The sequence below is a fragment of the Aythya marila genome, assembly GCF_965140915.1.
Source record: "Aythya marila genome assembly, chromosome: 17".
NCBI classification, from domain to species: Eukaryota; Metazoa; Chordata; class Aves; order Anseriformes; family Anatidae; genus Aythya; species Aythya marila.
The window spans coordinates 12,949,507-12,964,292 of NC_139058.1; the positions used below are offsets into that span (position 1 = coordinate 12,949,507).

Here is a 14,786-nt window from a genome sequence, read left to right on the forward strand (position 1 = left end):
AAAAAGTCACACAAAACACAAATAAAAAATGTTGACAAAGTATCAAGCATTACCTTATAAAGAACATCATCATACGCTCTCACAAACCTGAAGATACATGTTATTAGACTGAGGTTTCTTGAAATCTATTAAGACGCTACACACAAACGCTGCAACAGTAACAAAGCCATGACAATAGCAAGTGGACTATGCTAGCAACTTCAACAATGGTTGGGGATTTTTTGTGTATTGTTTTCTTTTTTTGTTGCCTTTTTTTTTTTTACTTTGCATTCCTTATTGTCTACAAAGCAATAAATATTTTTCACCAAAAAAATTGGTTTCACGCTACATGCAATTAGATAAAAAATAAAATCACCAAAGTGATGGCAAAATAAATCACCTGATTTTTTTTCTTTCTCCTTTTTCTTTTTTTTTGTTTTCTTTTTTTTTTTTTTTTTTTTTTTAATTCAAGCACAGTGGCTAAGTTTCAAGTATCGAGAGAAAACATATATACACGTTTGTGTTTGTGTGCATATATATACATACACACACATACACACACATACTTGTATGTATATATACAAACACATACATATATATATTGGTTGTAGGTCTGTAAACCACAATATTTTGGAGCAATATATACTTGTGTACATTGAATGTGGACAATTTTGATACATTCAAGTAATTAAGTACAGCTGGAAGGTTAGTGCTGAGCTTGCCACGTACAAGGATCGTTAAACCTGCGGCACAAACGTGGGTCCTGGGCTGTGCTTCTCCTGGGCAGGAAGCTCTCAGCGTACGCTCGTGGGATTGCCGGGAGGGTTCAGGGCAGTAGCAGGTGTCTGTATTGCAGAGTCAGTCCTGGCTCGGTGCTTTTGTGCTGCATCCCAGTGCACTCATCTGCGGCATAGCCCCTTGCAGAACTGGTAAAATCCTTTCAGAAGCAGTCTGGGTCTCTTCAGCGTTTCTTGCCACAGGCTGGGAGGTTGTTTCTTTGCTGTTATTTTCTTTTTTTCCTCCAGGCACAAGCATAAACAGCCACAGAAGCAGCAGGCTGTGAACGTATGATGTAACAGAGGCCCAATACTGAAGCATTTGTGTAAGCTACGCTTAAAACTTCCCTAGTAGGGGGAATCAAAAATTTTTTTTAATTTCCTTATTGGCGTTTCTGCTCTGCTATCAGAAGTACCCATGTTGCCAAAGACGATGCCAGCTCAAGCCAACTAAGTTGCTCCTGAAACCCTTGTAAAGTATCACACTGAACGTGCCAATATTGAGAGAAAAAGCAGTGAGGATTTAACCACCACGTGCAAATTATTATTAAATCCCCAAAAACAAAGCCTGAGGTTTCAAGTTGCTTTCAAAGATATTTTTCTGCCCAGCACTAACAAAATACTGCCATGACTCTGATAAATTAAGACACACACTTGCGCACGCAGACAGACAGAAAGGCAGCCAGCTATCCTCTCACGCACATGCTCACAGCATCCGAAGCCTCAACCAGAACTCGAGCCACTCGCACCCGCAGTCTCATTTGGCTACAGAGTCTCCTTAAAAGAAATGCTGAACATAAAACTGAACACTACAAGATTTCTTTATAAAAAATGTAAGCAGCAAATAAACTTTTTTTAAAAATGCATTTCCAATTGTAAGTGTGTAGGATCTTAACGCCTGTTCTTGAGCTCTTAAAAAGCATGGAGCTGTATATTGACTGTCCTTTAAAGAACATTTAAATAAAAAAAAAGAAGAAAAGAAAACTATCTTGGTACTGCCAGACTGCAAGTCAGCTTTGCCTGGTGTGGAGGAGGAAGAGCACAGACTCCGCAGTGCTTTTTGCCTCACACTCACAAGATACAGTACAGTTAAATACGTACAGTTACACACAAACCAGATATATCAATATATATTCACCCTTAGGAATACATATTAATATATGCACACACGTAGTGCAATAAAACAACCAGGAAACAAGGGAAGGAATAAAAAGAACAGCATTCCTAACAGTCGTGATGTTCCTGGGTTGTTGTGTGATGCAAAGTCAACTTCTCAAAGTTCCCATAGTGTGTAAAGTGCTCCTTTGATTCACAAAGCTAGTGTTTTCAGTTTCAGGGGAGGGTGAGGGATACGGGAAAGGGCTGATCTAGCCAACAGCTGAAAGCAGGACAGCGCTAGTGCTTCCTCGTGGTAGATATGTACTGACAGGCTGAACCAAACAGCCAGGAGTCTTTAATGCTGATCCCAGTGAGCACAGGGACCAAGAGAGGAACGGATTCATTTTGGCTTAGACATACAGGAACATTGCGTTTTCCATCATCTTCCTATTCTCCAGGCAGAGGCTCTGTCCCCGTGCCATGTGCCCGTCTGCAAACAGAGGCAGTCCGCGTGACAGCCACGGGAGGTGCAGACTTCCCCAGCAGCAGCACGCTCTCAGCCTTGCTCAGTAAGTCTGTAGAAGGTGGCAGCAGCTTCAGCAAGGCTCAGGCAAAGTAGATTCCCTCCTCTCGGCCATTCAGCAAGCACTCCAAGGCGGAAATGAGTATGAGAAAGGATAAAGGAGAAAAAGGCAGGGAGCCTCGGGTTGCCAGGAAGCTCGAAGGTGCCTGGCTATCAGCTGGGGTAGGGGAAAGTACACAAACTGGCCTTGATTTCTGAATGACATCCTCCAGCATGAACTGAAGCCAGCAGTTTCAGCACATCCATTGCCTGCAATGGAGACAGCACGGAATACCCTGTTCTTAAGCAAGAGGACAGGCAGCAGTCTTTATCCTTCAAAGTGCTGGGAAGAAGCAGACTTCTATCCTTCATCCCTGCTGCCAATGAGGGAAACCTTTCCACATCAGCTACGTCTTTGCACAACCTCTGGGCAGGGAAGTATTTGTGCTTGCTGCAGTCACACCTCCCCACAGAAGAACTTAAGTCTGTGGAACAACTTCCCAAAACAGCAAAATACAGAACATCGAGCAGTTCATCCTCCAGGTATCCTACTGCCAAAATTGATTCCTGCCACAGCAGCAGGCTGTCAGAAACAAAAGTGATCAGCTGGGATGAGGTGTGTGGAGAAGAACACAACTGAAATCAGGCGCAGAACCCCGACAGCAGGGCTGACAGCCTGCGCTCGATGCAGAGTTTACCTGGGAGAGAAAAAAATAACACAACAGATCAGCTTCTCAATTTCCTGGCAATATAAGGACCACCAAAACATGCTGGAGATTTGGAAAACAAACAAACAAAAACACAAGAGAATTTCAGCATGCCTAAGCAACCCTTCTGGAATCACTATCATGTACTGACTTAGACTAGGTGAGGACCCAGCCACAACGATCGTGCTGGGAAGCAACAGACCAAAGAGCTGAATGATCAGAGATCCAGGACCGAAAGCAGCGAGGCAGCAGTTCTAACACAGTTATCACCATGTTCTAAAGGACCACCACCCGCTGGAAACAATTTATTCATTTTTATTTATTGGAGAGGCTTTTGTCAGCAGTGAAGATAACTCACGGTCTCCTATACCATTTTTAATGGCTTACAGCTGAGAGATGGAGCAGGCACAGCCCAGCACAGTCAGGGCCAGATTCTCACTGTCTGAGCCTGAGACCCTCTCAAAAGCTAAACATTTGCTGTATTTCTACATTCATCACTACTTTTCTGAAAAAAAAAAAAAAAAGTAATCAAGTACCTAAGATCTAAAATGCAATGTGCACGTGCTGCAGCCTATCAGAGAACAACTCAATCAGGAAGCTGTAACACTGGGTAAAACAGGGAATACCAGGACATTGGCTGGGAAAAGTAATCCATTAGCTGCATTCACTGTACCTCTGGACAAAAGACGTGATTTAGGTTTGTTAAGAAACAGCACAATAGGAACTACTTGGTGTTCCCTATTCACTTAGCCCTCCAGTACCACACACCACCTGCCAATCTCCTTTTGCTCTCCTTCAGCGAGCCTCATGTCAGCTGTTAAAGTTAGTGATAATTAACTGACTGATTGCCTGGGAGCCAGAAAGCTCTTCTCTCATTACCTATCCAAGAGCTCTGTCCACACGGACGACTAGAGCAGTCTGGCAGCACTTTGGATGCTGGCCCAAGAAATGCACTCAGTAACCAGCAGAGGGGGAGAGGCACGGTTTGCCAGCTGCATCTGCTCCCCTCAGCTGCACTGGCACGGATGGGCTGGTTTAGCTGTGATGGAGCAGGGCTGAGGCCAAGTCAAGATGCTGTAACGCACCAAGGCTGTCCCCCATCCCCTCTGCCTCCCTCCTGTAGAGAGGGATAACAAAGGTGATTAAACCCCAGCTAGAAAGGCAGGGAAAGTTCAACTCTGAGCAAGTGAGGTCAGTCATTTCCAGGCTGCATGCATTAGTTGTGGAGCCTGCAGCAGTGGAGTACAACCCCGCCTCAGACACACAGCAAAGCGAGGGTACAAGAGAGGTGACAGCAAAGAGCAGCCAACAGAGGGATCCATCTGTCTCTGGGAAGGGAAGCCAAACGACAGCAAGCAGGTAAAAGCTCAGCTTTCACTGCTACTGCAGTCACTTCCTAATGAGCAAAATACTTGTTTGCTGCCTTCTTGGCCTGTCCTGGGGAACGCAGACAGGTGAGCAGTCTGCCCCATGTTAGAAGGGCTGGAAGGAGCCCGTGCTGTGCTGATCAGCCACCTCTGCCTGACAGCCGCTGCAGTTTCACGTTCCCAAGTGCTCTGTGCAATCGGATGGTTCCGGCTGGAAACCAAACCCGTGTCTTTGCTACTGCCAAGTCACTTCCTTCAGCAAGTTCTTTCACACATCAAAAACTCCAACAAAGCCCTGGCAATTGCTCTGCATTGCAGCTCTCAAAATATGGCTCAGAACAGGGACCTGCATTTCTAACATTTTCTCCCTGGGAAAATAGGAGGCCGGGCTGCTAGGAGCTGTAACACGTCGAGAGATCTGTGCTATGTCCACCAAGATGTAGCCAAAGGAAAGGCAGATGATGGATACTGAACGTTCCGATCCATGCAGCTATAAAAACACAGCATGACCTAATGAGGGGAAAAAGAGCCACCGAGCACTCACATTTATTGATGTTTTCTATGTCCCCCTGTTCAGTGATGATGTTCAGGAGCCCTTCCATCAGCAGCAGAGCCTTGTGGTACCTCTGTGCGCAGTCCTCTCTGTGGTGGAACATCTCATCCAGGGCTGCAGACTGCACCTGCAGGCAACACCCCCATACAAAAGGTTACTCCCAGACCAAACCCAGCTTTCCCAACACGGCCCCTCAGCTGTGCAAACACCTCCATCATCCAGCCCCCAAAGACTGCACACAGCTTCATGAATGAAACCACCTGCTAAGGCCACCAGCAGGAACTGCCAGTGCTTAACGCCTGCTCTGTGCCAGCCCTGTTCCCAGGCACTGCATGGTCATTACCATTTGCACGGCGTAGCTGAAGATGAGCTTCTCTGCTGTGATGCTGTTGATCCGATCCATGAGTTTCTGTTTGTCTAAGAAGAATCTCTGCAGTCTCATGTTGAGGCAGTGGCAGGACGATACACTGGATTTATAAAGTTCATTCAGCTTCTTCACAACTAGAATAAAGGAAAGAAACGCATTGGACATTCTTCTAGTTCTCCCTATGCCTCCCAATCTCTGTGCACAGGACCCCAAATGAGTAACTTCAAGACAATCAGGTTATATTAAGGCCAAATGTAAGTACTTGCTGCACCGATACAGGGTCTTTTTCCTTTCCTTTGTCAGCTTCACCAGTTACAAGCCTGCATTTTGCAACACCTACGTATCTATTTCACCTGAGGCCAGGCCTATTTTTGTTTCCTTCAGCTGCCACAAGCTACAGAGCAGTTTGCATGGTGCAAGATGTCTCACACATCACCAGAAGCAGCAGACAGGCCAGATACAAAGCTTCTGTTACTTGACGGGTGATGACGTGCTGTGAAGAAGTACGTGACTTGTATGTGGTTGCTGTTGGAGCTCAGTGTGGCTGAGCAGTCCTGAGCAAAAGAATCTCTCTCCTGGGACAATGCTGTCCCAGAATGAAAGGTCACCTCCTTTCCTGCACCGTGGCAGCTAGGACAGGAAGGTTGTGACAGAGAACCAGGAGTTAAATATGATCTAAGAGATTAAATAACCCAAAACAGCAAGCGAAGCCATGAGCTTGAGTCTCACTAGCTGTCTGGCATGACCTACACAATGTACCTAGCACAAAGCAGCTGATGAGTATTAACCAGTACGTGCATGTTTGAAATCCCACCCTACTGCACAACTTGCTTCTGGGGGAGGGAAATGAACCCACACCACGAACAAACCTATCTCGCGTACTGTGCAGAGAGGCAACTTCACTGCCAGCCAGGCCCTGTGACTAAATATAGCCTTCCTACGTAGAGATAAGAGAGCAGAAAGCCAGAAAAGAGACCGGTTCCATGAACAAAGGCAGTTGAAACTCTAAAGGACTAAGGCACAAAACCTTAACCCTGTTGGGGTCAGACTATCACATTACCCTGGTTCAGAAGAAATTTGAAAGCGAGTTGGAACCCCAAAGCTCGTGGGTGACATCAGAAGGGCAAAATGAAAACCTCCACAGGAGAAGAGAGCCAAGACTATTTAAAAACAAACAAACACACCAAACCAACCAACCAAAACCCAACAACAACAAAAAACATATGCAAATAAAGCAATATCCTCCGCCGGGGAATTCAGTCAGAGCTCTGGGCTGGGTCCAAATTACCAGGAAAAAGCTCATGGCTGCAAGGTGAAGACCCTGCTTGACACGCACTGCCCAAGGACACTCCGGGGCAGTGTCTTATCGCACTTCCACCTTTTTTTCCATACACATGTGAAGAAGTTACACAACTGCCTTGACAACCCTCTTGTCCTCACCGTGCCCTAGAAAATCTCAAGGGAGCAGTACTTTGTGGGGAGGGAAATAAGAAAAGCCAGCCTTATCCAATTCCCACACACTGAAGGAAGAGTTATGCTATGAATCTACAAGTTACAATTGGCCTGGAAAAGGAAGAATTTATTTGGGTTACGTTAGCCCACAGGGCACATGTGGAAGATGCGTAGCTAAATCCATACATTTTAGTCCATATTGCCCCCCAGAACATGTGTGTGCTCACTGTGCCAAGCTCCTGCTTTTTGCAGCCCCACCCCAAGTCAGCACGGGTACTTCCACAGACTAAACCCATGGGGAAGGAGGCTGAGGGGTCAAGTACTTCAAATGTTTCAAAAAGCTGCCTCAGTAATAATGCCATTGTAGTGTTAAAATTATTTTTTCTAATCGCTGAATCACAGCCAGCTCACATCACAAGCCAGCCAGTCAAATGCAAATGTAAGGCTGTGAGACTAGCAAATCAGTGACTCCTGCATTACCAGGGTTTTACTTCCTGTGTTTTTGTTTCAGTTGAAAACCTTCATTGCCAAGACATGTCTCAATTTGCCAAGTAAGCACTTACTAGGCCAGGCACTGTGTAATTAAGTTAGATTTGCGTCGAGTACAAATAAACACCTGAGATAGAGAGGTACAAGGAATCAGATAAGACGCATTCCCCTCTCACTAATTAGCAACAAAGATTCTCACAGGGGCATGGGCAGGAAGGAGTTTGAACCTGAGGCAAGCACGGAGAGAGGAAGATTCCTCTCAGCAGGAATGAACAACATCCCAAAGGGAAGGCCTGGCCATGCAAGGGCACAATGAGGACTAAGCCCGTGCACTCACAGCTGGGGGATCACGCTCACTCAACATCCTCCCTGCCTTTGTAACGTTTCCCATTCTTCCATCCCAGGCCTTTGTACCGTGTGCCAACGGCCCCTTACCTTGCTTGACAGTGGAGGACAGGCACAGCTTGCCAGCTTTGATCTGCTCTATGGCTGTCTGCAGGCCCGACGACAGCAGCTCTGCGACTTTCAGGTACAGCACCAGCTGCTCTGCATAGCTGCAAAGAAAGCATGTTGTAACACAAACACACCAGTGGAGCAGCACTACGTGTCCCGAGGGCACAGAGCGACACGCTGGGGTGTCAAGGAGTGACCTGGGGGCTCTCTGCCCGGTCCTTACCTCCACTCCCGGCTGAGAAGGCTGATCTGGTCAGCCACCACGCTCTCCTGCAGCTGGTATTCAGACGCCGCCGAAGCGCTCATCTCGCTGGAGTTGCCTTTCAGGGCAGCGATCTCCATCACGTAGTGGACAAAGGCCAGCGTGAAGCGGAGGCTGCGCAGGATGTCGGTGTGCTCTTGCTGTGGAAAGAAATGGCAAGGTGGGGTTACAGAGGGAAAACTGGCATGCAGGGAGGCTGCTTACATGGAGCTGTGCCAGTGGCTCATCCCAGCTTACAGAAATAACACCTGGGCCTGAAATCCCCCCACACCTCTTCTTTGGGCAGGGACAGCCCAGCTCAGCGCTGAGCCCACACACCCCACCAGTTCCTCCTCCACATTAAAGGCAGTGACAGCCCCAGGCCAGAAATTCCCAGAGCAGTCCCTGGAAAAGCCGGTGAGACTTGCTCCAAAATGCCACGCTCCCTTGTTAAGGAGCATTCCCAGCAACGTGGGACTGTTTCAAAGGTCAGCCAGGAAGGGGACGAGACCGTGGGCACAACTGCCCAGTCCTGGTCCACACCACACCCGTGCTGGTACACAGTGAGGAGTGTGGATTTCATGAGACCGACAGCCTCTTGCAACCCCAGCCCTCACGTAGCTGGGTCTCTGCGTGCTCCCAGCCCAGTGCAGGAGCCCTGGGTGAGGTCCTCCTAAGGGACAGCAAGGACAGCCTTTCAGCTGCAGCCCCTGCCCAGTTAGTGAAGGGAGAGACTCGCACTCAGATCACTGTGTTCATTTCAAAGCAGTTTTTCCTCTGCTATTACAAACCAAAGGGTGTTATCCTGTTTCTGGGAATCTCTGTTGCTTAAATCATTGCAAGCATTTTGGGGAAGTTAGTATTTGTGGAAAAACTGCATAGTTGTGGGTCCTACAAAACGAATCGCTGCCTGGATCAGATGCAACTCCATTGTTTGCACCCTCTGCAGAAATGCAGCTAACCTGCTTGACCTTCAAACACGTAGTGGATCAGTTCTCTTAAAGGGGCTTGGTAAGGATGTTTTCTACATGAATTGGAGGGGAAAACAAATAAAAAAGCACATGCTCAAGTTCTGCATGCTTTTGTTTTTCATTCACCAGCTCAGGCACTCAGCTGCTAAAGGAGCTTTGACTATCTGAAATATTAATCTCTCCTCTATCTTGCAACCTGGAGAGTCCAGTAAGGTAAGGCAGTCTCAGACTTCCTCTGTTTTCTTTAAAAGCAAAGGAGGAACTCAGGGATTAAGTAACTGCCAAGTCATACAAGAAGTTTGTGGCAAAGCAGGAACCTGCTGAGATCTTGCAAGTCTCAGCCTTGTATCTCTCACCAGTGCACAGCCCTTCCTCTCTGCAAATACAGTTGGCCTTATTTATTACACTTGTGTTTCTGGCCTTATTAGGCATCACAAGAGTCTTTCCTTCCATAGCCATCTCTACTGTGTTTCCAAAGCACTGCAAAACAGACTAAAATTTAGCATTCAGTTTGCCTTGTCTGCACCTAAAGAAACTTTTCCAAAAGATTGAAGAATGACCACCTATCTGAACACAGCAGCTCTGCTCAGGATAAAAAGGGGTGCTTAAATAGCAAGATTTCAATGCCCTGACAGCATCAGAAATCAGAAGATCTGCCAGGTTTGTATTCTGGCGAACCCCACAGAGCACAAAGGAGTCTCCAAATATGCCAAAAAGGTTTGGTGCCAGAAAGGTTTTGTGACGTGGATCAATTATTGTGCTCAGCAGAAATTATGAGCAAACTCAGATGACTCCTTACAGACACGAAGCTGAACTGAATGGGTTTAATAAGATCAAGCTGATAACTTCTTTAGCATGCTGCTCTTCAGACCCTGAAAAGCAACAGCAGCTGGCAGGGCCCCATACTTCTGGGACCTCAAAGACAGGATGCTCAGTTAAATTCAGTGCTGTTGCGATACATCAATGCATACCAATCAATCCCAGCACTGGGGTAATACAGCAAATTGATGCAATTCAATGCATAATTAACAACAAGAGAAAAAAGCTAAATAAAATCTGAAGCAGAAAAGCAAATCCACATCCTTAAAATGACGTATGAAGATCTTCGTAGGTATCTAAAGGGTTTTAGCAACACCAAAAAAAATCTGATATGAAGAGCCTTTCCCAGTCCTGGGCAGCCCAACGCCGTACCATGAATGGAGCTGAATCCATCGCTGAATCTCTCTCCTACCTCTACCGCAAATGGGCAGCCTGACCTACATTTCAAATATATCTCAGCTACAAAAGCATTTGTGTTGCTTCAGCTGGTCTTCAGCCCGCAGAGGGGGAGCCTGGCAGCCTTACAGCTTGACAATCTGGTTCAGCTGTTCTGGTGCAGAGCATATCACGTCCCCTGCCCTCCATCAATAAACGTGTCAGGTTTACTTTTATTTCAGACTCTTTGGGCAGGGGCTGTATCACTGACTGACTCCCTAAGTGCATGCAGCAGGCAGTCATTTGATACACCAAGCTACTCATTCTCTCAAGTCAGCTCTTCTGATGCTGAGCCTTCTAAAAAGAAGAAGGCCTGAAGTAACCACATTTTATTTAGAAACTGTTCATGCAGGACACACCAGATAACTGATGTTTCTAACGTGCAAATGCAGCTTTTGAAATGGTAAATTTTAATCCTATTCATGGGCAGTCCCAAGGACTACACGACTTGATAACAGGCTCAAAAACCACTTTCCTCAATACATCCTGGGCTTCCTGAGCACTGTGTTACCTACCTCTCCTGAAGCCAGCTCACATTGTCTTTGGAAGCGATGGCCTTGGCCACAAACATGAGCCTCTGGATGAACCAAACACTGGCCCTCTGGATTTGCTTTCCCTTTATTCTCCCGTCTTTTGCCCCCAGCAAGTCCCTGGGGGGATATACCCACCTCCATGAGGGTCTCTTCAGGCAGCTCTGGAGCCTCGAATGTAACAGCACTTTCCAGGTTAGCAGTGATTGGATCAGCAAAAGCGTAGCGGAGACTCGAAGGGCCTTCCACAGCATCCCCACCAGTTCCCACTGCCAAGTGCCTGCCGGTGAATGAGCCTCCAGAACTGAGAGAGCTGGAAGACCCCACTGGGAAGAAAAACAGGCAACGGGATTACTTCAGATGTTAATATTAGGCCAGGTATTCCTTGACCAGCACAGGGGATAACTGTAACTGTAGGATCCAGGCTCTTATGAGAGCCAGCAACAGGCACTCCAGAAAAGACACAAGGACTCTTGATGCAGAATAACCACTCCGCATGCAAGCTCCTCAGTGACTCAGCTAGACAGCTTACAAGCACAAGCAAATTTAATGCACCTTCCAGATTGCCTGTCATTTTTTGGGAACAATTCCTGAAGTACCTCCCCTCCCTGTCCCTAACCCTTCCTGAATCCTGCCACAGTATCTTGGGCTGCATTTTATTATACACCACCATAAGCAACCTCCTTATCATGGATCAGCGTGGCTTCAGCGTGCCTTAGTTTTAACACCATCACCGAGTAAGCACTTCTGGTAAGTGAGGTTTTTATCATGGTGTTAAATCATAAGCCACTTGCATGTAAACCGGGAAAGCTTTCTGTTATGTGCCCTGCGCTTCTGCCTTCCTCTCTTTACAGATAGGAGTTTGGACAGAGTGACTGCAGCTCAGTCAAGAACCTAACCTCAGGATTCAGGAGTAAGCACTGTGCTCACCAAACAATTCCCTCATCATCATCTTTTCCCTTTCTTGGCCACTGAATCCACCCTGAGTATATTGCATTTAAAAGATACACACTTCAGAAGGAGTTTCTGTCTCAGGGTATCAGTAAGACATTCCAAGAGTGCCTCACACCCTGCTGCAGAGAGGTATATTCTATCTATCAGAGGGATGCTAATAGCAGCTGTGATACTCTGCTAATTCTCCACCATCACTGATCCTCTGGAGGCAGATAGTTCTCTTCTACCCGTGAATTTCATTTGCTGCCTACCCTGACTTCAGAAGGTTTAGCAATATAATGCACATTTGAACAACTAATCTACAGAGACGCACAGCCTCCTCTCCTGAAGATCTCTCCCAGTTGGCATGCTTCAAAGCTAAACGGATCATTAAAAACTGGTAGAGTACTTCCAGATCTTTCAGACAAAGACCAACAATACCACATTCTGGATGCCCTGTAATTCTGAGACGCTGCTTGCAGAAATTGTTATGACAACTCCTGACAAGGCTCTGCCTTTGTATCTGTCAAGTGATCTTAGTCACGGATTGTCAAAGCACTTGGGGTGTAGAGTTCTAGCTTGCAAAGCTCCCCTTTTCACCGTTCTGTGCATTAACTCTAACATAAGGAGCTATTACACAGAATAAAGCTTGTCAAGCAGCATTGCTTTGGCAGCCTTTACCCTGTGCTGTGCATGAGTTGTGGGCTCACTATTCATCAGCCTTCTTTACCAGGGACTCTTTGCTACTCAGCAGACCCTCAAGTATCCAACCATCAGCCCACTAAAAAAGTAGTACTTGGATCTGCTTCCCAAATGTTATTATCCCTGCAAAAGCAATACAGGAAGGCTGAATTCTCTATTCACAGCGTTTCAGTGGTAGCCAGAGGCTCTAGCCAGGATAGTAGCCCCTTTGTGCTATAGGGCAGTCAGGCACTTTGTGTGAGTCCCTGCCTGCTTATGAGACAAAGGAAGGATTATGGTCCCAACTTTCCAGACAATCAAGGATCTGAGTGAGTTTAGCTATGATGGAAATCCAAGCCATACCCAGGAACTGAGCCATGTGTCCCCCTAGTCCCAGTCAAGCAGCTTATTCATGGCTACATCCAAACCTTCCCTGCAGTAATTAAGAACAGTTGACTATGTTCAGATGAGGAACAGTCAGGACAAGAACCCAAACAAGCCAAAAAAGCAAACAGAAGCATCCAAATATTTTCTTAAACTGAATATAGGCTCCAGCTCCCAGACACACTGTCCCAATAGGCACAATTACCACAGCCTCAACTGTTGGCTGCTGAGGCCAGAGTGCTGGCATCTTAAAAGACATATCTGTCCACCAGGAGTGCACTTCCCCATTTCCTACTTAAGCAATTCACAGCGTAACACCGCTTGTACTTCAGCATATAGAGCCCTTTCGTAACGGTACTCCTGCACTGAAATTGTTGGGCAAGGACGGTCATGCTTGCCTTTTACAGCTTATCTGCAGCCCACGAGGAAAACCATCAGAAGAGAGAACATTCTTTATCTTTGTTGACCTATCAGCAACAGTGGATCTATGAACAGCTGCAGTGTTATTCCTGAAGCAGATAGAAATGATGTAAAAGGACGGTTTGCCTCACTCTTCCAGTCCTGGAAACTCCTAGCAGGCACGAGTCCTTGTGCCAGTGTGGAGAGTTACCAGCAATAACTGGGGCTGGCATGAGCCAGCATGGGAGACCTCAAAGGCATTTAGACCAGCTGAGCTCTCTTTGAACAGCCCTCTGCCACCACCGGTACGCAGCAGCAAAGACGACAGCACGTTGCTCTGCCCCCAGACATTCCCACTGGAACAGGCAGGTATCAGCCCTTTACCTGAAAACATCCTGGTCCTCGTGGTCTGTGGGGGGGTTGTTCCACTGGGAGGGGATCCAACAGTAAAAATCACTGGGGATGGGCTGGCAGAGCCCCCAGCCCGGGCACCAGAGTGCAGGGTCCCTCCGTAAGCACCTGAGGGAGCTGGGGAGACAGTTGAAAGGCGCAGACTGGCATTACAGGAAAGTTACTCTGAGCACAGCGTGCCTCACCAGGCGGTTTTACGTTCCTGTAGACTCTCACCGTGGTTACCAGCACAGGGCAGCACTCCCTTTAGAGGCATCCTGCGATGGCACAACCAGGCCAGGCCGGCGCTGACCGCAGGACGTGAGCCTGGCAGCGTCACGCACTGCTGCAGCTCTTCTCCCCTCCTCGCTTCCCAACCTGCACGCGCAGGAAGACCCACCCCTGCAGAGCCACTCACATTCAAGCTGACTGGCAGGAAGTCCCCACTTCCACAAATCTCATTCAGAAGGGGCCAAGAGAGGAAGCCTTGCCTGCCTACAAAATCACACCGCTAGCCAGCAATTACACAGCACGTGGAAGCCCACAGACCTTCGAGCGCTCACAGCAGAAAACAAGCAAACGTCATTGCACTCCTCATGCACAGCAGTCAAAAGCCATCAGAAAAGAATCCTCCCTTTCGTGGGAGGCACCCAGCCAAACTCTTCCGCCACCCAACGCAGCCCAGGCCATCCCCCCAGATCTGCCTGGCCTTTCCACCTACCTGCAATTTCCATTGGCTTCTCGTTGTTCAGGCTGTCATTGCTGCCAGCTTCGGAGATCTGCGCCCCAAAGGCTGCCTTGAGAAGCAGGTCAGTGAGCCTGCCTGTGCTCAGAGACCTAAAAAGAGAACATACAAGATGATGCAGAAAATCACCAAGCAAGTTTGGGGCAGGTGCAAAGTTTCAGCTAAGTTTCACTCCGTTTTGTGCCATTGCTGGTCCACAACAACTACAAAGCAAAGAGCCCCAAACTGAAATAACCACTGGCGCTATTCCTCTCTTAGCAGAACATCTGAAGCACCTCCTGCTACTTGCAGAAAGCTTATGACTACTTTGACTAACTGCAGTAACGAAAGAACTGAGTACAGAATTGCTGTAAAACAATTTTTCTTTGATGGAAGATACAGAAATGAATACTAGAGAACTCTTCCAGATCACTGGAGAAAGTTGCTATCAGCAGAGAGGCAGATAAGAAAAGTTT

The 14,786-nt window shown here is 47.2% G+C and overlaps 1 protein-coding gene across 1 annotated transcript in view; it reads right to left on the reverse strand.

Annotated features, from left to right (window-relative positions):
* Positions 1–228: 228 nt before the first annotated feature.
* ULK1 (unc-51 like autophagy activating kinase 1) overlaps positions 229–14,786 on the reverse strand; it is a 78,681-nt gene continuing 64,123 nt past the window's right edge. Inside the window, exons 21-28 of the mRNA XM_082774150.1 lie at positions 14,308–14,423; positions 13,581–13,724; positions 10,938–11,125; positions 8,027–8,205; positions 7,786–7,904; positions 5,386–5,543; positions 5,034–5,169; positions 229–3,113 (exon numbers count right to left, since the gene is read on the reverse strand). Coding sequence (XP_082630276.1) covers positions 3,058–3,113; positions 5,034–5,169; positions 5,386–5,543; positions 7,786–7,904; positions 8,027–8,205; positions 10,938–11,125; positions 13,581–13,724; positions 14,308–14,423 — 1,096 coding nt within the window. The 3' untranslated portion in view covers positions 229–3,057. The remainder of the gene's footprint in view (positions 3,114–5,033; positions 5,170–5,385; positions 5,544–7,785; positions 7,905–8,026; positions 8,206–10,937; positions 11,126–13,580; positions 13,725–14,307; positions 14,424–14,786) is intronic.